General features: G+C 43.7%; 1 protein-coding gene across 1 annotated transcript; it reads right to left on the bottom strand.

Annotated features, from left to right (window-relative positions):
- Positions 1–11,151: 11,151 nt before the first annotated feature.
- Positions 11,152–25,002, bottom strand: ICOS (inducible T cell costimulator). The gene is made up of 6 exons (XM_073304764.1): positions 24,898–25,002; positions 17,791–17,832; positions 16,547–16,885; positions 14,723–14,835; positions 13,647–13,737; positions 11,152–13,100 (listed from the first exon to the last, which is right to left on the bottom strand). Exons 1-5 carry the CDS (start codon positions 24,953–24,955, stop codon positions 13,648–13,650), a joined length of 642 nt encoding a protein of 213 aa, XP_073160865.1. The 5' UTR covers positions 24,956–25,002; the 3' UTR covers positions 11,152–13,100; position 13,647.
- Between the last annotated feature and the right edge of the window lie 655 nt (positions 25,003–25,657).

The raw sequence follows: 25,657 nt of genomic DNA, 5'->3' as shown, positions 1-25,657 counted from the left end.
CTGAGTTTCACTTTTGGGGTTTGTCTTCTCTCTAGAGTTAACCCAGGTGGTCTGTACCCAAGTCAGCCTATCCTGACTGTGAGCAGCCACCCTGCATAGCCCACCAGAGTTATTGTGTTCTCACAGGTGCTGTACTGTCATGTGTATGTCATTAGGACTTTGGGGGCATATCCCATGGCTCTCTGTGCTACAGTAAGATGAGCTACTCTGATTCTTTTCCCAGTGAATTGTGGGAGATCTCATCTACCCTTTCTGGGTACATGGGTGGGGGGGAATTGTGGGAAGGCTAAGGAGGACTATCCACACTCGAGTGGCTTAGCCTAGGTCCATGCTGCAAAGTGGGCAGAGTACCAGCCCAAACAAAATGGAAGTTGGGTTCTAACCCATGCCCAAAGTTGTGCCATCCAGCCTGGGTTGAAAGCACCACTAAGCTCCCATGGGCTGTTTTTTATATGCAAATGTCGAGGGGGCTAGGGGTAACGCCTGAATAAGACCTCAGGCTAACTCTGCAGAGAAGACACCCCCTGTGAGATTGGGATTTAAACCAATTATGGCTCTCAAAGCCAACCTAGTAAAAACCACAGACAGCGCTTCACCGGGTGCTATGTCAAAGGAAAAGAAAAATGTGGGAACTGACATTTTCATGATTTTGATGTAACATCATAATTTTGCCAAGCTTGCTCTAAAGGTTCACAAACTTTTATGACATCTTCAGTAACCATGATCTGAGTCTCAGCTTTGTAACAAACCCCCTAAACCCGTGGAGTTTCATGTCATTGGCAGTTTGATCAAGACTGTCTGCATGGTTTCTGTAGTAAAGGAGAAGGCAAAAAGCATCCCTTAAATCCTAGATGGTTTAGAAACTCAGTGACCATCTCCAGCAAGTAGTAGGGTTGCCAACCCTCCAGGATTATCCTGAAGTCTCCAGGAATTAAAAATTAATATTTAATTAAAAATGATGTCATGTGAAGAAACCTCCAGGAATACAGCCAACTAAAACTGGCAATGCTAGCTAGTAGGAGAAGAGAAAACAAAGGAAGTGCTTACTTAAAAAAATTCAAAATGGTCCTGTGACCATGGGACCATGAGGTTCTGCCAAATGACTACATCAACGCGACTGTTTCTAAATTAAAAAATCTGCTGCATATTTTTCTTAATATTAGCTCTTATCACCACTCATTGGCTGTGAGTTATGTTGGCATGGAAGGGGAAATGGGCTATATTTCCTGGCACATAACTCAGGTCTGCAAATGGCTTCTTGGTTGGTTGGTCTTAGTCTGACAAGAAGCCATATATCTGATCTGCTATGTTCATTTAAGCAGGTGCTTCAGACGTAATTAAGGAGCTCCTTTTTGACTTAACCGAAAAGAGTGGAACTCAGTGACACACGCGCATTTAGAGTGAAGGAGAGGTTTCTGTTTCCAGACAAAATTAAGAATGCGATTTTTATTACCTTGGGTGGAGGGGAGATATAGTAGGAGGAAACAACCTAAGTCCTCAGTGGAAACTATGACTCATAAGTTGCAACAAACAGTGGATTTTTCAGATACGCCCATCTTTTCCAGTAAAGAGAATATTTTTCTTTGAAAAATGGGGGGGTGGAAAACTCTAGTTTGCTTCACTTTTGTCAGAGTCCTGGTGGAAGTGTGGTTTCTTTGAGCTTTTAGAAGCTTGCGGTAGGAAGTGCTCAATGCTACTCATGAAAGAGAAACAAAGCTTGCTTAGAAAAGCTGACTCTGGGAAAGGAGTTACAGGTGCCAACATGTTAATCAACAGCAGTTCCATTGCCCAGATACTGTTACCCACCTCTTGCAAACTGGGTTTGGAAGAAGCAAGTGTCAGTGGGTGGGATGGCCCCTAAGAATGCCCAGATTAACCAGTGTGCATTTGCACAGGGCCCCCAACGCAGGAGGCCCTGGACCACTGAGGGAAAAACCAAAACCAAAACTGAGGGTACATCTACGCTGGGGGAAAATACATAGCGGTGAGTCTCAGAGCTTAGGCCAACTGACTCGACTTGCAGGCTGTCACTGCAGGGCGTGCCCCCTCTCGCATGTATGGCATCTGCAGAGCAACATTCTATCGCTGAAGTTGTACGTCCAGAGGCCATTTCCAGGCCTCCTCTGTGACCGTTGCTGTCATCCAATTCACCTTTGAATCCATATTTGGGGCACTATGTTACATTGTGTTCCATGGTTTGGATGTTCTCACCACAGTCGCACAAGGTGGAATCATTTTGATTTCTCTCCCCTCCCCCCGCCACTTGTGTATCAACTAGCCACATCTTCCGTGGTTTGTTTGGAGGCAGTTCAGAGTGATCCAGAGCCTGCATGGCAGGTCGAAACTGGGAAGGCAGTAACAGTGGTTGGTTTGTTCGGAATAGTAGATGATGACCTTCACGCAGCTCTTCTTGCCCCCCACCCCCAAAGTTATGAAGGAAACCATGATTAACACCATCAAACCGGCAACTGAATGTTGATTGTTGACCTCCCAGTCAAAAGAGCAGCCTCCCCTCTTGGCCAGGTTTCAGAGCCCAGACTCCAGCTGGAGTGGGAATGTCTACACTACTGTTTTTAGCCCCATAGCACAAGCCTGAGTTTGATGACCTGGGTTCTGGGACTTGCTGCCCATTGTGTTTTGTTTTGGCAGAGTGGTGCTGCAAGGCTATGTGCTAGGTTACAATGCCACTTACTCAGATTTGGCCTGGATGTGGAGTGCAGAGCCAGGGGTGCTCTAGTGAGTGGCCAGGAAGGTCCCGGAGTGGTGGGTGATGAGGGGCTGTGGGTGAGTTGTTGGTGGGCTCTGGGGTGAGTGGGGAGAGATGGGGTACTGGGGTGAGGTGTTGAAGTTGAGTGGGGGATATTGGTGGGGGGGGGAGTTGTGAGGGGAGTGGTCCATGTTGTAGGGTAGTGGGGGCCAGGATTTGGGAGTAAGTGGGGGGATGTATGTCGGGGCTGCTGGGGTGTGTTGGCAGGGGTGCTGGAACAATTTGTACAGTTGAGGTGCTGAGAGCCATTGATCCAAACTGTAAACCCTGTCTATGATAAAAAGAACAGGAGTACTTGTGGCACCTTAGAGACTAACAAATTTATTACAGCATCAAGCTTTCGTGGGCTACAGCTCACTTCATTGGATGCGTAGAATGGAACATATAGTAAGAAGAGAGAGAGGTAGGTAGGGGGGTGTGTGTGTGTGTACATACAGTTTGTATGGCAACTTCCACCTTCTCTGTATGTAAGAGGCTAATTAGTTAAGATGAGCTATTGTCAGCAGGAGAAAAAAACTTCTGTAGTGATGATCAAGATGACCCATTTAGACAGTTGACAAGAAGGTGTGAGGATACTTAACATGGGAAAATACATTCAATATGTGTAATGACCCAGCCACTCCCAGTCTCTATTCAAACCCAAGTTAATGGTATCTAGTTTGCATATTAATTCAAGCTCAGCAGTTTCTCGTTGGAGTCTATTTTTGAAGCTTTTCTGTTGCAAAATTGCCACCTTTAAATCTTTTACTGAGTGGCCAGAGGTCGAAGTGTTCTCCTACCGGTTTTTGAATGTTATGATTCCTGATGTCAGATTTGTGTCCATTTATTCTTTTGCGTAGAGACTGTCCAGTTTGGCCAATGTACATGGCAGAGGGGCATTGCTGGCACATGATGGCATATATCACATTGGTAGATGTGCAAGTGAACGAGCCCCTGATGTCGTGGCTAATGTGATTAGGTCCTATGATGGTGTCACTTGAATAAATATGTGGATAGAGTTGGCATTGGGTTATGTTGCAAGGATAGGTTCCTGGGTTTGTGTTTGTTGTTGTTGTGGTTGCTGGAAAGTATTTGCTTCAGGTTGGGGGCTGTTACCTTCAGCCCCCAACTAAAACCTCTCCAGCGTCTCATCAAAGACTTACAACCTATCCTGGAAAATGATCCCTCACTCTCTCATATCTTGGGAGACAGACCAGTCCTCGCTTACAGACAGCCTCCCAACCTGAAGCAAATAACTGTTATGCTCAAGGATTGGACCTAGTAGGCATTGACCTGCTTTGGGGGCTATGCAGAACCATGGCATCCCACAAGGGGAGCATTTTCTTGCCTTTCCACTTGGGAAGGTGCAATGTACACCGTCATCCATAGACAGCGAGCTCTGTTGGGGGTGGGAGCAGGATCATGGCACTATCTTATCCCCACCTGTCCACTCTTTCGGAGATAGCTTGTACCTCAACAGAGAGCAATGCCACACTTAAGAGAATACAAGAACAGCAATTGTGCCTAGCCCCAGTGCAAAGGGGAGACCCCCCCCCCATTCCTTTGTTCCCACCTGCATGGGCCATGCACAGTCTGGCTCTTAACTCTAGTCTGAGAGACATGGGTGCACAATACTGGCTATTGCAAAATCATCTGCTGCATGTGTGGAAGGATGCAGTGATTGGGGTGGGGCAGGGCAGGGGAGCGGGGTCAAAATACACAGCATGCCTGAATATCTCTGATTGGAATTACTGGTTTGGGCGTATAGAAATGCAGAGAACTGATGCAGGATTTACAGTGTGAAATATCCTTCAATATTTCAACGGTGTATTTTTTAAAAAACATGATTGTTTGCTCCGTGCGGCAGTTAAATGCTTCTCCTTGATCATCGGAGCTGATTTCTCTTGATTAAACCTTGATCTGCAGCCACATAAGATCTTATTACTCAGCTAAGGAGCTAACTAGCATAGAAATGCTCATTAGATGAAGTTTGACTCCCCGCACCCGCTTTTTCATATCTCCAGTGTACTGATCTACTCAATTCATTTTGCTGTAGGAGATGGCTGAGCCTCTCTTCCCCTCTCGTGAACTGAGCTCCTAATCCTAAAGCATAAATACAAATCTCAAAATTTCATCTCCCAGGGAAATCTGAATTGAGAGACAGCTTTGGTAGATTACTTTAAAAATGATGGACTGGATAGCTCAGGGGACTGAGATGGGTATATAGAACCTTTCATCTCTATTGTCATCAGTTCAACTCTAACCCAACTCTGTGATTTAGTCCCAATTCCCCAGTGACCCCCTACATGGTCAGCCCCTGGGATCCCTTGTGGATACAACTGAATTTTTTAAATAACCTGCCTAGAGAGACTATGGCTTTGCCACGTTAAATTATTGTGACAACTGCTCCATAGCAAGATACACAGACAAATGCATGCTGAAATCTCTGTATATGAATCTGATTGCAAATCATGCTGTGATGATACTTTTGGTGTAGATCCCAGTCTCGATTCTTTTGTTTGTTTCAATCTAGTTCCAGTCTGCTCTCCCCTACTCTTAAATACACATTGTAAGACCTCTAGGGATAGGAAACCTGAGGGAAATTCAAGATGACTCAAACTTTAAAGCTAATGAAAAGCATGTGCTAAGGAAGTGTGGCCCCTGGCATTTTATCATGATTAGCTGCAAACTTTAGATCCTGAATCTCAGCCTCACAAAGTGTGGGATTGTTCAGATTTCAGTTCGTAGGCTTGCCCATTATGAAGGAAAAACTTGCAAAATTTGGATCCAGGTTTGGGTTTCAAGCCCTTTTGAAATATGCTGGTGTTTAAATGGTAGGTGGGGTGGGGAGAGGCTCTTAGTATCGTTTATCAAATGCATCCTTTTGTACACATTTATTGTTAAACTTTTTACCAAACCAGCTATACAGTTACAGTGGCCAGCCTTAAAGTCTTTCCAGTGTTTGCTTCATATAACTGTAAGCAAGGTCTGAATGAGTTCTCCCCTGACAGCCCGTGAGGAACTGGGGAGGGCAAAGGCTTCAGGACCAGATTGCATTTACAATTACATTTAACACACTTACTCTGTCTAGGTATCCAGCAGACAGAGCTATGTTGCCAAAGGGATCGATTTTGGCTGGTGTTCGGTCACAAATCACTTGATTATTGAATACAGGGGTAATGAAATGTTGCCCTTATTATCTGAGTGAAGGGCAGCAGAACTGTATTTGCCTGTCCTGATGGAGGGGGTCACCTTCAACTGACCTGAAGCAGGGGGTTCGGATGCCAAATCCCAGTGAGAGGGTGAGGACAGGTGTCCCTGCCTGGTGGTGTGGGCTCTGCCTATGCATCATAAATAGCATTTGAGCTCCCCCTCTCCCTGTTTAAAGATAAAGCTGATTAGGCTCCACTGAGAGTCTTTTGTTTGAAGTGACCACTAGAGCTGAAATCACTGATAATCAGGTCTAAGTGCTTAGACCTGTTGCGGGAGCAGCATTTCCGCATAGAAGAGATTGCCCTGCTTGCGCTAGCAATGAGGTTCCCACACTGAGAGCTGAGTGGCACCTCAAGAGAGCGCCTCACAGAGGCCACAGTCGAGAGGCAGGTGGCAGCAGAAGGTCACAGTGCAGGGCCACCCATGGCGGAGCAGATGGAGGTGCGGTGAAGCGCAGAGTGGCACAACGGACGACAACAGCAGTGAACAACAGCGCAGCAGCGGCAACATGGCGTGAACAGCGGCAAGTGAGAGCCGGTGGTGTTGGCAGTGTAGGCATGACTTGAAGTTTCTTCCCCCCCCCCCCAATGTCCGGTGAGAGGTGAACTCATGTGAAGGCACCTCTGAACTCTGGGTCTCCACCAACAAAGGACAGCGGCTGTGAGTGGGATATGGCAGGGAGAGGAGTGGCATGCTAAAGGGATGTTTGTTTGTTTGGACTTTCACACAGTAAGGTAAGACCCAGAGGCAAAGGACATTGCCCAATGTTCTCTGGAGCGGGAGTTTTGCTTATGGTCAGACATATTTGAATCATGGTTGTGGTGTGTTTCCCAAATTTAATGCCAGGTGCCTTTCCTCTTTTTATTAAGTTTTCTCTGCTATCTACAGACTTAAGGCTTGCGAGTGGGGAAGTATCGCCTCTTAGAGGTACCGGGGCGGGCGGGGGGAGTGGTTAATTCTCCCAGATTACTGTGTAAGCCACACACCACCTGGGTGGGTGAGTGACACACACACACACCGACTGCTCTACAGCCTTAGCTAACAGCCAAGTGGCTTTTAGCTCATGCAGTAGAAGCTCATGCACTAAGCTCCAGAGATCCCAGGTTCAATCCCACCCACCGATGACCAGGGTCTGTCGGCGTTACAACTGCGTGGGGGCTCGAGCTGGTTCTGTGCTCTACTATTAAGAGGGACTCCCCTGGATATTGACCCCAGCCCTTGCTGCTGCTGCTGCCTGGCAGAAGGATTACATAACACCACCTCTTTAGTAAGATTGAGATCAGCCTAGTTTGTTTGCCAGTTCTAAATTTCCATTTCAAGTGTTTACTTAATTTCCGGTGTCCTAATTGTGTCTAGACAATACTTAGCTAAAGGTATCTAGGGGAAGATGTAAAGGGCAACCCCTGTATCAACTTAGAGTTTAAATAATGGGGGTGGGGTTCTCAGTAAAAAACAAGAATAAAGCTTCTTTCTGACACTGGATCTTTAGTTCTTCTTTCATCATGTACAACAAATGGACTTGGTTTTTTACCAGTGCTATTGTCACTGAGGCAACTGCTGGAAAATTCAGCTTGATTCTGCTGGAATTTCAGAATAGACATCTTCAATCTCTCAAACGCTGTCCTCCTGGATGCTACTTAGCTGTATATGTAATGCCTATCTGATCTGAAAGAGAATTCCAGAGTAGAGCCGGTTGAAATTTTTCATTCACAACACTTTTTTTCAGCCTCTTCTTCAAAACTAAAAACTTTCACAGAGAGGCTTCCACTTTTTTCAAATTTTTGGTTTTCATAAAAACCAAAATGTTAAATTCCCTCCTTTTTTTCTTTGATTCCTTCTGGTCACTGAGTACAATCGAACAAGTGATGTCTAGAGGATTATTTTCTCCATCTTTTCATTTTTCCTCTTGCCACTCTAACTTTTCAAAACTTCCTCAGCTGTGGAAAAGTTAGTGGCAAAAGGAAATGTGGCCCTGTTTCATTTTATGGGACTCTCAGGAAAAAAGGGGAAAGTGTGTGTGTCTGTGGGAGGGGAAACCAAAAATTCAAAACACTTCCAAAAATATTACATGAAAAAATTCAAAGTAACAAAAATTGTTCCTTTTCAAACTCCATAAAATGGAAACCACTTCAAAATTCTGAAACATGTTTGTAATCTCTCAACATATCTTGACCATCTCTACTCCTTAGCCCATCTATTTTTTTGACTGAGACCCTGTGTGGGGATTGTCATGATTACCGGGCAAGATTCACCATTGAGATTCTCATCAAGTGCACCCCAACATGTCAGATCTCAGTCCTTCAGCTCTCAGTGGGGCAGGAATTCTGCAATTCACTCCCTCTTAGACTAGCAGCTGAGAACCCCCCCCCTCCCCACCCGGGGACCAACCATGACTACTTCAGCAGATCAATCTCTGCTCTTGACTTCTCTCCACTGGGTAACATTTTAAAAAGAGGCCTAACCATATGGCTCTTACGTAGGCCAGGTCTACACAACAGACTTACATCGGTACAACTACATCACTCAGGGTGAAAAGCCCACCCCCTGAGTGACCTAGTTACACTAACCTAATCCCCCAACCTCCCGTTGTAGACAGTGAGTTCTCCCGTCGACATAGCTACCACCTTTCAGGAAGGTGGATTAACTAGGCATAGGAGCATCTTCATTCAGCACTACAGCTGCACATGAAGACAAGCCCTTAGCCCTTTAGCTGCTCCTGGCCTAGATACCTAGGCTATGTCTACACTAGAGAGCTTACAGCTGCACTGATGCAGGGACGCTGCTATAAGATCTCTCCTGTAGCTGCATCTCCCGCCAGCCTAGTGCTGTGCACACTACCACTTATGCTGGCGTAACGATGTCGCTCGGGGGATGTGTTGCTCAGGGGTGTGAAAAATAGAAGTTTGGCCGACATAAGGGGGTAGTGTAGACATGGCCCTAGGCATTGCTTAGAAAGACATGGCCTGCAGCTCTTACTTTTCCCCCAGTTTGTGTGTCAGCCTCCCAGCATGCTGACTTGACCACTCGCCCTTCCCCTTTCTGGCAAGGGCACCTTTTAATCAGTCATGGTCTTTTGATCTTTTGTGTGTTGGACTTAAAAAAAAAAAAAAAAAAAAAAAAGTGTCCTAGCAGTGTTGTTAGCCCCAGGAAGTAACACCTGCCAGTGATCACCCCAATGTTCTCTTAGCTGGTTTGAAAGTGCATACCTGTGACTGTTTCTTCTCATCATCCTAGCTTCCTTTCCTAGGCCAGCCACCAGCTGTGGTTTGAATTAACTCCTTGAGTTCAAGTAGGCAGCAATACAAAATTGAACAGAGACATGGAGTCGCATGTAATATTCATAACAATAAAGCCACGGGAGGCACGTGAACACCCCCTTTGGGGAGGCTAGGTCCCCAGCCTGCCCCCGCCACTGCGGCCAGATGAGCCCTGGCTGGGCCACCCTGGGCTGCCAGTCAGCCCGAGCCCCAAACTCCAGGTGGTCAGCCAGAGCTGAGCCCCGCTGGCTTCTGGGGTAAGGGGAGTAAAGAGGGAGGCAGCGGGCGACCTCACGGGGAGGGGGGGTGGAGGTGAGGGAGGGGTGCAGCAAGTGATGGGGACCTCTGGAGAGGGGCATGTGACACACTGCACCCCATATTCATAGTGATATTATGTTATGTATTTTATGCAAGGTAAGCCATGTGTGGTGTCCAATGGAGAAGTTATGATTATGATTATCCTATTTGTAGGCATGTATCATTTTTGTATCTGAAGTTATAAATAGTGACTATGTATCTGTACTTCAAATGTAGTTACACCTGGGTAACGCCCACTAGACAAAATGCTTCTAGTCCAGACAGCTGGTTATGAAGGGCCCATTCATGGTAATTAGGAAAAACAATAGGCCTTGGGAGAATCTTATCCCCCACCTGGTGAGCTTTCCTGAGAAGGCTACAGACAACCTGTTAGTAGTGGCTGCTATGACTCTACAAGGACATGTGACCAGGCCACATGATGCTGGACTCCATCTTGTGATGTCAGTATTTTTCCACAAAGTGGTCTGGGAACCAAGCTTTGAAACAAAGAGTTCCTGCCATATGCTAAAGCTATATAAGGCAGGGAGTGACATCAGGGTTCTTCACTCCCAACATAAGAAGATTCCTGGAAACACCTGAGGACCAAAGACTGAACTGGGGGAAGTGTTGGATCCAGGCTAAAGGGATTTCTAGCCTGTGTATGAAACACCTGAGGATTCCAAGCTGCAAAGCAAGTGTAGCTTGTGCCTTAAGAATCTACAAATCTGCCTGTACCATCAGTTAGATTGGTATGAATAGCAGATTCTCACCCTATCTAGTACACTGTTTAGATTGCGTTTTTGTTTGTTTGCTAGGTAATCCTCTTAGATGTGTTTGCTATCCCTTATAATCACTTAAAATCTATCTTTTATAGTTAATTTATTTTTTGTCTTAATCCAAACCAGTGAGCTTTGACTGGAGTGCTTGCGGAAAATCTCTACTTGCTTACTACAAGTGTGCATTGCTCTCTTCACATTGAGTTAGAGGCGGACCGGGTGTTTAAACCCATATACTGGCCAGATTTGACCAGGGCAGGGGTCCAAGGCTGGGAAGCTGATGGTTAGAGAGCCTGCGTGTAACTGCAGCTGGGTGTGTCCCTAGCTGTGTGAATGCTGGTGAAAGTGCAGGCTGGAAGGCGTGGCAGCTTGTCACAGCAGCACTGTGTGAGAGGGAGCCCAGGCCTATGGGTCAGGGGGCTCAGTGCTACTACTGTTCCAGGTGACACCCCAGGTGGAACCTGTCACGGGGGTGGAGTGGAGAGGACTGAGTAGGGACTCAACAGGCAATGGTGGGTGGGGGCCTCGGGGAGAGCAAGAGACAGGGGTAGGCAAGGACACCACGGCCCAAGTGTCCTGCAACAGGTCAGCAGCAGCTGTGCCAGGCCCTGGCCTATTACACCTGTCACCCATAAATAAAGCACATCTCCCAGTTCATTGCAGGGATAAACTGCAAACACCCTCTTCCCTTTTCTACCTCCTCTTATGGGTTGAGCGGTTTCTTTCCTCAGGATGGTGCGTGAAGTTTCCCAAACAGTCTGAGAGCCACGTGGTGTAATAAAAACCAGATTTATTAAGAGCAGAGAGATCTCATACAAAAACCAAGAAATGGTCTAGTCTAAAACTTTGCTAAGCTCATCAAGAGAGGCTCATCTCTGTAACAGGGTGTGAAAATGTGACATTTCTAGAACTCGACTATTTTTTTTTTCACCTGAGCCACTTGGGGCAGACCCTCACCTTCTCTGAGGTGTTTTCTGATAATATACAACCTCCGGTCTCTGTACCTTTCCTTTGGGAACTTGCTGTTTCATGAGATTCCTTCTCAGTCTAGTAATAGGTTCCTTTGGACTCTCACAGGTATTATACAGGGCTCTCATAGTCAGCACATCGCACAGGTATGTAAGAACCTGGGATTGTTGTTTAGCGTCTTTCATCAGTAGATCTTCAAGGGGCTTACCCGGGAAGGCAGTATCTTTATCCCCTTTGTACAGAAAGGGGAAGTCCTTAGGTCACCTAGCAGGCCAGTAGCCGAGCCTGTAGCACTACACCCAGACCCGAGTTCTGATGTAGCGCTCTAGCCACAGATGTTCCGGTTTGCTATTTTATTATTCATTCATTATTTGTTGCTTCTCTTTCCCTCCATATGCTGGTCTGAAAGTAGCTGGGGACTTTCAGCCCTTGTCTGCAAAACCACCTCATTCCGGGGCTGTTGTTGTGGAGAAGCCCTTCTGAGATGCTAACTGTCCTACTTGCTAAGGTTAACTGTCCCTGATCGCAGAAGCCAGCTGGTTTTCTGTCCGTTAGAGAATGGAAGTATTTCTTACCAGTATTTCTGCTCCGTATATGAATTAGAGACACTGGGTTTAATATGATGCTCTAATTTTAGAGTAACTGAGCAGTAATGTGCTGTGCACTGCCTGGCAGGATATTCAGGTTTGATTCCCTGTGGGCCATTTAAGGCATAGTATCGACAGACTCTGAAGGTGAACCAGGGTTTGAACTGCTCTAGGAATGTGAAGTACCGGTAACCTCCGACCCCTGTGGGGAAATAATAAAGGTCTGATGCAAAGCCACAAAAGCAAGATAGTGCCAAGTTAAGACTGAAACTTCATCTTCCTCTCATTCTAGGTGATGAAGGACTCTTGAATATTCTGGTCTTTTGTACCTTAACATGTATATGCTGTAATATAGATAAATAAAGGGATGGAATAAGGAGGCGCTGCCTTGCTTTCTCATGTAGAGACTGATCCTGCTGCCCTTACTTATGTAATTAAGAGCCACAGTCTTGGGATTTTAATATACAATATGTATACTGGAAGAATTTGTTTCTTCTAGGAAAAAATTCTGTAATTTCCCTAGCTCTATATAGAAAAGAGGATCCCTACACTGTGGGTTGTGAAGATGTAGTGAGAATCCAAAAAACTTAAAAAAAAAATGCACAATAACTGAGATTCTAGATGACACTAGAAAGTAGATTACACTCTCCTTCCATTGTTTCTCTATTGTCTGGAGTCCCAATCCATGGGACAGAGACTGTGTGTGAGTGTGTGTACACTAAAGTATCCTAGTGTGGTGCTGTTAAGAAGTTTGAAGACCAATCCTGCTAAACTGTCCATAACAAAGCAGTAATATGCACAGTAAAATGGCTGCTGTGCTGGCCACGCTGCTGGAGTTGGCTGTGGAGGTAGTTAGTTTTTTGGTTTTTCCAGTGGGAAGTATCACAGAAGAAACCTTCTGCAGAAGGTATAATATAATCGCCCTATGCAGCACTGCAACAAAATCCTTGGCAAGGAAACATTCTATACCTTTCAACTACATGGTGTGTTGTGTGTGTGTGGGGGGGGGGTTTATGTTGTCACACTGGATGTGCAGTCAATAGATTTGGCTATGCCCAAATTAACACAGAATATCTAGAGCAAAACACAACTGGAAATAGCTCTAGAGCGAACATCTCATTGTTGAGCAGATCGGTATCGTTGAGTTCAGTCTGGGAAAATCTCTTTGGCTGTGAAACTGACATTTCACGTGGCCGGAGGCTGAAGGTGCCAGGGAATTTCCTGTGCCACAGGTGACCTACTTGCAAGTTCACACCTGTAACAGAAATTAAGAATTTGTTGTAAACAAGCCTAAATCACTCCAGCTTCTAGCTCTGCTCCCGTTCTAACTTGTGGTTGATTTTCTATATAAGGGCCCAAGTCAGGCAAAAGCTCCTGACACCCTCCCACACCTGAGCCAACAGCCAGAGTCTGGCCTTTATTATAATGATCCAAAGTGTGATAAGCAGATGTACTTAGAGCTGAACTAGATGCACTTTCCCAGAGTCATTTTGGGAACAATGTGGTATCACAAGAGTCTGAATCAATTGAAGCTTCACATCAGTTCCTCATTCTTGAAGTTATGACATTGCCCTATTCTGAAGCACTAACATTTCTGGGGACTGGTCTGTTGTTCTGATCTGTAAGTTCTTTGGGGATTTTGCTTTTAGTTTGCCATTCCTGTTGGATGGCACTATGTACCCAGATAAATTATAACACAGCCCTCCTAACGTCAGTTGGAGGCAGATCAGGCCAACCCTTCCCCACAGAGAGCCTGTTGCTAACAACGTAAGAATGATTCAGTAAAAAGGCATAGTACAACCTTAAAATGTTGGTTTTCTAGCTGCATTCACTGCTGCCATGGGCATATATTCACTGTTGAACTCATGGGAGTTGGATTCACATTGCGTTGTCTGCAAAGAAAATGCCCTGAATTTAGTTTCAGAGTAACAGCCGTGTTAGTCTGTATTCGCAAAAAGAAAAGGAGTACTTGTGGCACCTTAGAGACTAACCAATTTATTTGAGCATGAGCTTTTGTGAGCTACAGCTCACTTCATCGGATGTAGTGAGCTGTAGCTCACGAAAGCTCATGCTCAAATAAATTGGTTAGTCTCTAAGGTGCCACAAGTACTCCTTTTCTTTTTGCTGAATTTAGTTGATAGTCTCTCACCCCCATTCACTCTCTTGCCTTTCTCCTTTTAATAGGGTGATTTAATCTCTCTCTGCTTTCAGTGGATAATAAAGTCAGAGGCAGCTGGTGTTCGCCTTCAAACTTCACAAATTGGAAGAGGAAAGCAGACGCTGTTCAACAAAACTCTCTTCTTCTGTGGCTGTTCTGTCCTTTTGTTTTTAAGACGTCTTTGCTCTGGAACAGAGCTGGAATTCTCCAGTAATTTGTTTCCCCTCTTTGGAAGCAATTCACTTGATTATTTTCTTCAAGGTATTTTTGCTCACCTGTGCAGAGTTGCTCCTTCTTCCTGTGGCTCCAGGCCTTTAATCAATAGGCTAGTCTGACTTGGAAAAATTAAATCTGAGCTGCTGTCCCTGATGACTGAATTCCACGTCCTTGAAACACACTTGGCACATGCTGTGCGTGCGTCTGTAACTGACCCCTGAGTGAGAAAGTTGCAGCACTGTAAAGTGGCAGTGTAGATAGTGCACTCCCCTCGTGGAGGTGGTTGGGTTTTTGTTTGTTTCTTTGTTTTGGTTTTTGGTTTTTTTTTAATAGCCCTGGGAGAGCTCTCCTAGCCCTGGTGTCGTGACTACACGTGTGGCCACATTAAAGCGCTGCTGCGGAAGGGCTTTAAAGTTGCTCATGAAGAGAGACCCTAAATCTCACGAAATGAGGCCCTCGATGTATCCACTTTGGACCTAGAACTGTGTATGGAAATCGCTTACCTTCTTTCTTAAGCAACAGGCTATTATGCAGCAGATACAGGAAACCACGGAAAATGCAGTGATCCCAATAAGCATCCATGACATCATTTCTGATACAAAGCAGGCTTCTGAGTCTTGACCATATTAAAAAAAAAAAAAAAAATCACTGAGGATTAGCAATATAAGTTCTCCCCCCGCCCCCACACACACACTTTGTGTAGGTGAGATCAGTGCTTAGAGTGGTCTGAAAGAAGTGTGTGCTGGGGTTCGGGTGGGGAGGGAGAATCATTTTCCAGCTTCAGTAAGATAGTGACCCAGTTGGCTTTTAAAATTTTTTTTTCCAGGTTCACAACCCCATGCATTTTAAGTAGTGGGGGAAATGGCAGAAGTTAGTGTTTTGAGAGGCTTTAAATGATGTGAATGGTCTCAAGGAAGACACACTGAGCATTAGGCAGAACGCAGCAATGGTCCAGAGTTCGTGTGAGGAAGAAGTGAAAGAGGCATTGAGGCTAGTATTGGTTGCCGAGTGGAGGGGGCAAAGGACAATCTGAAAGGAGACCAGGGCTGCATCATGGGTGGGCCTAGAAGGCCCAAACCAGACTGCGTATTAATTTAATGAGTAGCACAAATGGGGAGTCAGTGGTCCAAAGGACTGGTGAGAGAAAGGAATTTGGAAGCAACATTTTGGATGAAATGGAGGGAGGCAAAATTAGAGACCTGAGGAGAGTGAAGTAGTCAAGGCATGAGATGACTAGGTCATGGCTGGGAAATCTGGCTGCCCAGACACCAAGGAAGGGGTAGCTTTTGGAAACGTTACACAAGAGAAGTGACAGGATTTGGATCATAGATTAATCTATTTTTAAGGTCAGAAGGAACCACTAGATCATCAGGTCTGACCTAACATGGGCCATTGAATTTCATGGTTACCCTGGTATTCCACAGATGCTGCAGGGTGGAAGGTACAGAAGGACAAGAGAGGGAAAACTGGGAGGATGGTTTTATTATCCATCCTAACAGAGAACGAAGGCAAGGGCTTGGACAGATAGATTATAAACTTGTTCAGCTAGAGGAGAGACACTTGCAAACCAGCCAGGATGAGATATCACCGACACAATGAATGGCAACTCAGAAGATGATTGATGTTCATTCGGTACCCATGGGGGTGCAGTCATAGCCCCTTTCAGGTAGACAGCAAAATGTCATTTAGATTTTGATAGACTGTCCCAAATTACTTAACAGACCTAGGTCCTGATTCAAAGAGGTAAGCAGCATATTCCCATTAGCTCCAATGGGAGATGTGAGTGCTCAGCACCTCTCTAGAGCAGGCCATAAGTTAGATTTATGTATTGCTTCTGGTACAGATACTGATAACAAAGACTTTGCCTGCGACACATGCAGATAAATCTCAGAATGGATTTTTGTGCTAATCTAGAATTAATTCAAGGTTTGTTTGGTATCTTAGAGAAACACTCGGGAGAGGCTAGCTCATTACAAAAGCAGCTTTGCCTCTCCTGGAATTGACACCTCCTTATCAATTATTGGGAGTGGACTACATCCACCCTGATTGAATTGGCCCTGTCAGCACTGGTTCTCCATTTGTGAGGTAACTCCCTTCTTTTCATGTGTCAGTATATTTATGTCTGCATCTGTAACTTTCACTCCATGCATCTGAAGAAGTGGTTTTTTACCCACGAAAGCTTATGCCCAAATAAATCTGTTAGTCTTTAAGGTGCCACCGGCCTCCTTGTTTTTGTGGATACAGACTAACATGGCTACCCCCTGATACTTGACTCTCATTTATATATCTTTAAAGCTAGAGTAAGGAAAGAGGGGCTGTGAACTTACCATGGATATACAAATAGGTTTCATTTACCCTACATTCTATGTAGGGAGCAGGTAAAAGGATTTCTAGGCAGCAGAGATAAATGCCCGTGTGCTTGCTTTCCAAATTTTTGAGAATGAAGGACGTGCTGTTCCCCGAGTTCACTGGCTCACAGTAGGTGGTCTTAGATTCAGGTATTGCCTTCCCATTGTTCATGTGGATTGCACAGATTGCCTCCTTCTCATGCCCTTTCAGCAGTGTCATGCTGAATTCAGTAACATTTTTAGGGTTGCTGAAGTTGAATTTGAAGATCCCCTTGTGAAATTCAACCATCACCTGGGGATCAGAGACAGTAGGTTGTTCTGCAGAGAAAAAAATAATCTCCAAGTAATTATCAAACCAGGTAAACTCATCTGTAGCACTTGACTCTACTAAGCGTGGGTCTCTACCACTGTGTTTTTGGGGAGTAACCCACAATGAGCATTCTCTTGACAGCAGGAAAGAGAGATAAATATATCCTATATCACTTATGGACACCCTTGAATTCTCTTCTGTCTTGTTGCTGGGCACATTTAATATTCAGATGTTGAAACAAGGGGTAAAATAGCTTGTGAAGATGCTGCGGGAACACATGTGCACTGACCCAGGGTAAGCTGGTGTAGGTCACTGTTAGTTTTAGATACTGCATACTAGTTATTATGGTAGTGCCTAGAGACCCCCACTGAACCCAGCATTGCAGATGGGTAAGTGAGGCACAAAGATTTACCCAAGGTTGCAAAGCGGTAGAATTGAATACAAATCTCCTATGTCCCGGTTCATTGGCTTATTCACAAAACCATCCTTTCTCTATGCAATTGCTATTAAGTTTGACCCTAATAATTGACATGGTTATATCTCCTATCATTTGAAGCTTGCTAGGGTGGGGGGAAAGGCATGTCACCCCATGCCCACTCGCACCAACCAAAATCCACATCCACTCTGGCCTCAGGTACTCACAAAAATCCCTGAAAAGAGAAGCCATCGTCTCCTATGCAGCAAAAATTACTCAAATTTTTTTTGAGAAGTCCATTAAAACACCTGACTGAGGATCTCCTGGTACCTCCCAGTTTGGCTTTTGTAGGAGTCTTTGGGAAGATGAATTGCAATGTCCCTTGTAAAGAAGGACATGTTTCCATTTCAAGAACCACCATATTGTGATACAAAAAATATTTACAGCTCTCTTAAGATAATTTATGGAAATATTAGATGTTTTAAAAATGGCTCTTACCTAAATTTTTGCATAGTTGACGTGACGAACAGTGATCAGTTCCTGAAAAATAAAATGTAATTTGCTGTTTAAAATAACTAAAGGATCATAATGTGATGTTAAGATGGTGACATCATTATCTAGTGCTAAAAAATAAAATCCTACAATGCAATAAAATCATTGCAAAACATTAACATCAGAAGCTAAAGAGCATTAATTGATCCAGCATTAACATCAATCACTTACGTAGCATTCATTAATTCTCATAACACCCATACAAAGTAAGTATTATCTGTATTTTGCAAGTAGAAACTGAAAGTGAAAGTTAAGTAATTTGCCTAAAGCTACAGAGGGAATGTGTGTTAGACAGGATTCAAAATCAGAAGTTATTGGATCATGTACTCAGATGATAGTCAAGGCCTTATATTTCTCTTATCAGGGCTCCTAAGATCAGAAGGATGTCAGCCAACCAGCTAGAAAAGTCTGACTCTCCACATCAGATGATATTTTCAGTAAGGCTTTCAAAAGTCACTTGGATTGAAAGACTCACTTCAAACAACTTTATTTTGCTATGCTAGGGAAATGGAGTGAAAATAGTTAATTAAGAATTTTAATGAGCCAATATGTTGTTGTTTTGATATTCCAGTATTGTCTAGAGACCCCAGCCAGACTTAGCCCCTGTTGTGCTTGGTGCTGTTCAAAGCTATTGTAAAATACAAATACAAAGAGCTTGCAATCTTGTCCTGATTCTACAGACACACAGGTGTAGATAATTACACACTTCAATCTTTGCAGGGTCTGGCCAAGTATGCTCTGTTTCTGGACTCGAGCGGTCTTTCATATTCATGCTTTTTACTTCTTTGAAGTCTTGTTCACATACTTGCTGCCTGTTGGCCAGAGAAGTGCCATAAGCAATTCGGCACTCCTGCACCAAGTATTCTTAACCCTCCTTATTAGCAAAGACATCCAAAATACCAGTTGTTTGTTAGACTAAAAAAATCCTTGAAAACGTTAGGTTTTTTTGTCATGTCTATTATACATTATTTTTAAAATTGTTGTATTTTGACAACTAACTCCGTTCCCAGTAGTAAAAAGTATTAAGTGGGGGGAGGGGGCTGAGGCAGAACTTGAAGAATCAAATGGCTGCAAGCTTCTCGCTACCTTACTCTCCATTAGACCTTAATGCATCCTGAAGAGACAGAGCAAGAACGTGCAGTCTAGTGAATGTACAGGGAGTAGGGAGATCTGAGTTCTGTATCCAGTTCTTCCACAGACATGCTGAGTGACCTTGGGCAAGTCCCTCCATTCCTCAGTGTCCTCATAACATTTAGTAATATGTACATCCCTCGCAGGTGCCCAAAGACACTTCTATGTTGTTGAATATTTGTAAAATCCTCTGAGGTGTTCAGTTGGCAGGTGCTACAGAAACAAAATATTGTTGTCACCCCTGTATGACTGAGTCATACTCTTCTGCTGTTATATGACTGAGTCATACTCTTCTGCTGTTATCACACGGCCTCTGGTCCACTATGCAGTCTGTTACCCTTGATAGTTCTAATAGTCTGTACCATTTCCAGGGCTATTGCCAAGTATGCTGACAGTCAAGATATTGGTGTCCCATTCCCACTGGTGTGGTGATAGGACAGATAGGTAAAACTCCCAGCTGGAATATAGATGTCTGCTCCAGAGTACAAACTACAGACCAAAACTTGTTGTACAATAAAGTAACAAATACAGAAAGTGCCAGCACCAAGAGACAGGATGAACATTAAAATTCTTGCTGCTTGATGGGGGTGGAAAGTTGCTGTGCTACTGTTAATTATTTTAAGTAACGATTTTGTAAAGACTGTCTGATTGTAGGAGCTATAGTGTGATAGTTAGTTTTAAAATTAGGCACCACATGGACAAATCAGTGGAGGGAAGAAAAAAGTTGAAAATGTATCAGGTGTAAAGCTTACAGTGTTTGCCTCGTATTTTAAATCTGATCTAATATTTTTGAGGGGTATTTAATAATAGTCTGGGGCTCTTTAGATTTGTGGTTCAATTGCTTTGGTTAAATAGGGCCAAATTCTGCTACGCTTTCTAACGCTAATCGCATCTCACTCCACAAATAGCCCCACTGAAGTCAATGGGACTATGCAATTATGTTTGCTTAAGTGGGCCATAAGCTTTATACAGCAGTGACTTTCACCCTAAAAACCTATGTAGCACATTGGCTTAGTGTGGGAACTCCCCAGTGGCTGGTCCACATCGAGGATAGCAAGCTAATTTTGCTCCAAGCTAATGGAGTTATTCTTTTCGTTCAAGTGGTGGTGATCTGTCTTTTATGCTGAGGTGCATAGGTGTCGTCCTTGCTGCTGACCAGCAATAGAAATGGTGGAGGAGGGTCATTAAGCGTACAATTCATGTGGGACTGTGGCCAACTGAAGGATGGTTTGTATCTTCCTGGGCCCAGAATTGGAACCACCCACCTTCAAGAAGACTGAGGACTAATAAGATCACTTCACTGAGTAAACATTTTGGTAAATATGATGCAATAATCAGTCTCTGTGGAGTAACAGGTGAAAATGCAGCCAGGCAGTAGTACGGCAAAAAAGTCTCTGGGGTTTGAGTGAGTCAACTGTAAATTGAGTAAATTGAATGAGTCAACAATCTGATGCAGTTGCAAAAATGGCTAATATACTGGGGTGTCTTAAAAGGAGTGTTCTAAGACATGAGAAGTAATTGTTCTGTACTGCTGAGCCTTCAGCTGGAGTAGTGTGTCCAGTTTTGGTTGCCACACACTAAGAAACATGGACAAATTTGAGAGAGTCCAGAAGAGGGCAAAAACAAGGATAAAATGTTTAGAAAACCTGACCTATGAGGAAAGACTAAAAAACTGAGCATGTTTAGTTTTGAGAAAAGACGACAAGGGGGAGGATGCTGCTCCTTGTCCTATGCTCTGTAGACCAGATACAAGCTAAATCTGCAGCAAGGAAGAGTTAGGTTAGCTATTAGGAAAATCTTTCTATCTATAAGGATAGTTAGGTGTTGGAATAGGTTACCAAGGGAGGTTAGGGAGTCCCTCTCATTGAGTGGTTTTAAGAACAGATTAGACAGATTCCTGCCAGGGATGGTCTAGGTATACATGGTCCTGCCTCAGCATAGAGTAGATGACCTCTCAAGGTCCTTTCCAGCCTTACCTTAATGATTCTGTGATGATCGCAGCATAAAGAGAGCAACTCCTGTGAATGAGGTTTTAATGATGTATAAGAGAACAACAAAAGATCACCAGTTTCACAAGCATACTTCATGAGCCCAAGTTAGCTTTGCCACTGAAAGCTGTGTTTTTCCTTGCCAAAATGGAGACTGTCATGAAGTATTGCAAAAATGTCTCTGAAATTTGCGAGATGATTAATATAGAAATTGTAGTGAATACTATTTTCTAACTACTAGGTAGTATTGGGTGGAAATGAATTCCAAACTGTGCAAACCTCTGAACCTTTAAAGTTCTTGCCAGTAGCTAGTGGTTGCTTCTGCTGTCTTCGCTGTCCCAAATGTGCAGCTTTAACAAGTGATACAGCTTTGCAAAATCCTATTCACCCAATCACCTGGAATGTGTAACACTTCTGACAGGCCAGTACAACATCATAAGCTTTTTCATTATCATCAGTCATTGTGGAGTGAGGCAGACAAGGAGATTTTTGTGTCCACATGGATAACTTTTCCTGCTTTCAAGACTGGATGTTACTTCTGGGACCCCATCAATCCTGGATAGTAACTAGCTAGATACGTTTGTGATGTCGCTCCCTAACATACACGTAGATGATGTAAAGGGTGGGATGTATAAGCACTGTTTTTTATACAGAGTGCAAAACGCCCTCTTTCTATTCTGTATTAAAGCATTTGGAATGGTGCCATCTTTAAGGTTGTATTTTTTTCATTAAAATCAGGCTGTCATAATGCAATAGCAATAAGAAGACTGTGGCAGGGGTTAAAATCTCACAAGCAGGTGTAACTCTGGACTTAAGTGGAGGTTCTCCTGGCTTAAGGAAAAGGAGACTCTGGCCACTTACATTTCTGGTTGCAATGTGGGACTGATGGGTACAGGCATGTGTGTGTGTGTGCACAAGCTATGTTGGCTTCCATAAGAGATTTAAATTATGTTTCTAACTCAGTCCGGCCAACATGCTTCCTGAGTTAGAGCATCTTCCTGAGCATCTTCAGTAGAGTCAGTGGGCTCTTTGGTGGGGGCTCATGGATTTCTGCACCAGTGGTGGTTGGATGGCCAGTGACCAATAGGTGTTTTATTTACCAGCTGCTACTGGCTTTCAGACTGGTCCGTGACTCAATGCCATTTGCAAACAGCTCAGGTAAAATCGCATCTGGCCATAACAGACTTAAAAAAATAAAATAAAGTTTAACCCTCATTTTGAAACTTGGAGTTGAGGGTGGGATGGCTGGGTGGGAATAGTCTTGGACCGTTGGGTGGGGATGAGGGCATTTTTGTTCTGCGGTTTAACTCTCAGAACAGAGCTTTACTTGTAACATACTCGTGAAAGTCACCAACACAATCTCAGCTGCATGTATTTGCTGCTGAAGATGAGCTTGGATTACTTTTTTTCTTCCAGTAGCATAAAGAAAATATCTACAGTTTTAAGTCACTGAAGCACTGACCCTTCCAGCCACTCTAAGCCGATGCACTCTGAACTCAGTTCAGCCACTCACATGTCTGAAGCTAAGTGTGTGCACAAGTCTTTGTAGAATCAGGGCCCAGACTCAAAGAGCAGAGCTATCCTACAGGAAAAAAGGTGTTGGCCACAGATATCCTACTTGCCTGTCTATGCTATAGGATAAATATAAGTATTATGGTGGTCCCTATTAAAATGTCAGCATTTGCCATTCAGTACCTCCACCCTAGTATCTGAGATGAATATGGTTTCTCCCTACACTGACAATAGGAGGTTTCTGTTGTAACCCGTGATAACACTTGGCAAACGTTAACTTTTTTAAATGGCTACATGAAAAATATAGAATAGACAACTTTCCACAGCCAGAACCCCACCGCTGTCTGGTCTGCAGCCCTATGGCAGTGTTACCATGACCTTTAGACAGGCAGTTTACGAATATGGAATCTCTTGGAGATTTTGTGGAGCAATGTGCAAGGGAAATTTGTTTGAGGGAGAAATTCAAAAGGGACCAATATTAAGCCCTTCCAAGGTAAACTAAATGAATACAAAAAACTCACGTCAGATTGAAGGCCTGATGTTTTCATTTTCTCCATTTAGTGCCTATTCCTGCATGCCTTATGCAGATCAAATTCCATTTAAATGAAGTCAATAGAAGTCTGGGTAGGAACTGGAGCCTGAGGCTGCACATTCTCATAGTGATTTCTTTGTCAAGATATGCCACAAAGTCGCAAAGACCAAAATAAATTTTAATTTACATGGCACAGTTTCTGATCGGAAATATATCCATAGAGCAGGGCTAGGGCCTGCAAATTTGCATGCATTTTTTGTTAAAATGCTGCTATGTTTTTTCCTACTGAAATTCTGCTAAAATGCTTGGAAATAGTATTTTATGGGGTAACATATTCCATAAATTCTTTGCATCCTTGTTGAGATACTCTAAACCAAACAGCCCCTTATTTCACCCAGTCTTGTCCTTTTTAATAATAATAGTAAATAATTACCGTGTTATATGTTGAAAGCAATGTAGAAAAACATTTCCTATGAGATTTCATTTTTTCCCTCAGAGGAGCTTTTGAAATCGCCCTCTTTTCTCTCCCTTTGCTCCTCCTTTCCCCCTGATTCCCAGATTGAGCGTCAAAAAAATGCCAGTGTCTGAGAGAACATGCATTTGCAGTCTCCTTCTTTTCATATGAAATGTCCTTTCCAATGAGTCCAGCTACACTGGATAAAGCATGTTAGCTGGATGTTTCTGCTAAAATGGAAGTGGTTCGTATTGATGTTTGGTTTTCATTAATAGCTTTTTCAAGTTAACTCCTCATTGAGACAAGGGCCAGCTCACACACTACTTGGGATATTGAAATCCTCACTCCACTGAAGTCAATTGGAGTTTTGCCATTGCATTCCATAAGGTCAGGACTTCATCCATTCTTTCGATCTGCCAGTTTGATGGCCTAGGATGCCGGCACTACATTAGCTAACGTTCTGAAGTTTTTTTTTACTTAAATAAAAACTTAATTTCTGCATAAAACCTTGGAAGTACTAAAATTCCACAGAGACTTTAAACCTACTTTATATCACTGGAATTTCAGTACCATCTATTTCCAATGGCCCTAGGCATGACCTTCAAAGGAACAAATTTAAATGGGGCTTAGTAATAATACCCACCAAATCCCAAACTTCAGAGTACTGTTACTTAGGGCAAATCCCACTAAATCCTACAACAGTATGTAGGTTAATGAGATTTCTTCTTTTAATCAAATATTGACTGAATTTCTGCACTGGACTAGTATGTAATGGAAAGTGGGCTTCAGAGAAGTTAAAAGGAAGCGAGTTGTGGCATTATACTTTGCAGACTACAATGCTGCGATAGGGTACTGAATCCCATAAACTGCCTTGTCAGTGTTATGGTCATGGTCAGCTCGATGGCATCACCCAGGGCTCCTTGTAAATCACTCTGCATTTCCATCCTGCAATATAAATGACCTAAACCACTTCTCCAGCCCATATATGTTTTCCAAGTTAAAAGAATTCCCCACCTAAACTTGACTCCTCCTTGAAATCAATAGCTCAGTATGGATCTCCTTATACAGGCACCTGATGCACTTTTACATTTCTATAGATTATGCTCCATAAGGGAAGACCGCTACACTAGCTATATCTGAAAGGTACCTGGCTGTTTACATTTTTCACTTGTCTACTTGCAAAGTGCATATTTTTGTGGGTCTCAAAGACCGCGCAAATGTTCTGTGCTGGCACAAATTCAGCTCAGACCAACCTCTTTGGTGGTGGTAAGGTTGAGGCTGACCTCTTTCCTCTTGGCAACTATTTTTCTTAACTGTTCCCCCCTCCCCCCCACCCTATCCTGACAGTCATTCCCCATTTACATATCTGGTCATTGTTTGTCTTAAATGCTTTATGGATGATTATTGTAAGAAGCAAAACCCCAAACGCCACTTACCATAGAGGGATTCCAACTGAAAGCAGAGGAGACAGAACGTTAAAACTCCTGACTTCATACTTGTCTGACACAGACACCAGCCCCAGCCGTCTGTCTTAAGTTTTCAAAACTGAGGGAGAATTCACACTGTTGCCCCTTTCATAGAAAAGGAAGTGGTTTTGTGGGCAATGAGTGGAATTATACAATAAATAAAAGGGCTCTTTTATTTAAAATAACCATAGCAACATTATCGCTATGTCAGCAGGGGTTTTGCTATGACATGCGTCTGTGTGGGGGGGGTGTCTGTTTTTGGTTTTATTTTCCCCTAGCTCAGTCTTACTTTCATCTTCCCAGCATCGATAGTATCTGTGTCATTAGTTTACCTCATAGAATATAGGCCACCTTCGATATTCACTTTCACGAGTGGCTACTTCCCGCTTAATCCATCCCCTGCATGCACCACCATCACCTATCTAGTATGTGTCTTGCAAATAACCAGTGGCTAGCAAACCAGTTCTGACCTAGATAAAGAACCAAAACAAATTTATGTCAAATTACTTTCTCACAAGCCACTCTCCACCATCAGTTTCTCTTAAACAACTTGTTGCTGTCTTTGTTTTAAAGTTGTTAGTGAATACAGTAAGGGAATGGCTTACTGGTCCACGCATTGGAATCGAAGCACCTGGAATTCAATGGAAACACAAAGTCAAATCCCAGGTGGATCAGCTCAGCCCTCTATCTTTCTAGGCGCTCATTCAAATGAGACCTTCAAACCCGAGGT

Source organism: Lepidochelys kempii, chromosome 11 (assembly GCF_965140265.1).
Source record: "Lepidochelys kempii isolate rLepKem1 chromosome 11, rLepKem1.hap2, whole genome shotgun sequence".
In the NCBI taxonomy this organism is placed as follows: domain Eukaryota; kingdom Metazoa; phylum Chordata; order Testudines; family Cheloniidae; genus Lepidochelys; species Lepidochelys kempii.
This window is presented reverse-complemented; position numbering and strand designations above follow the sequence as displayed.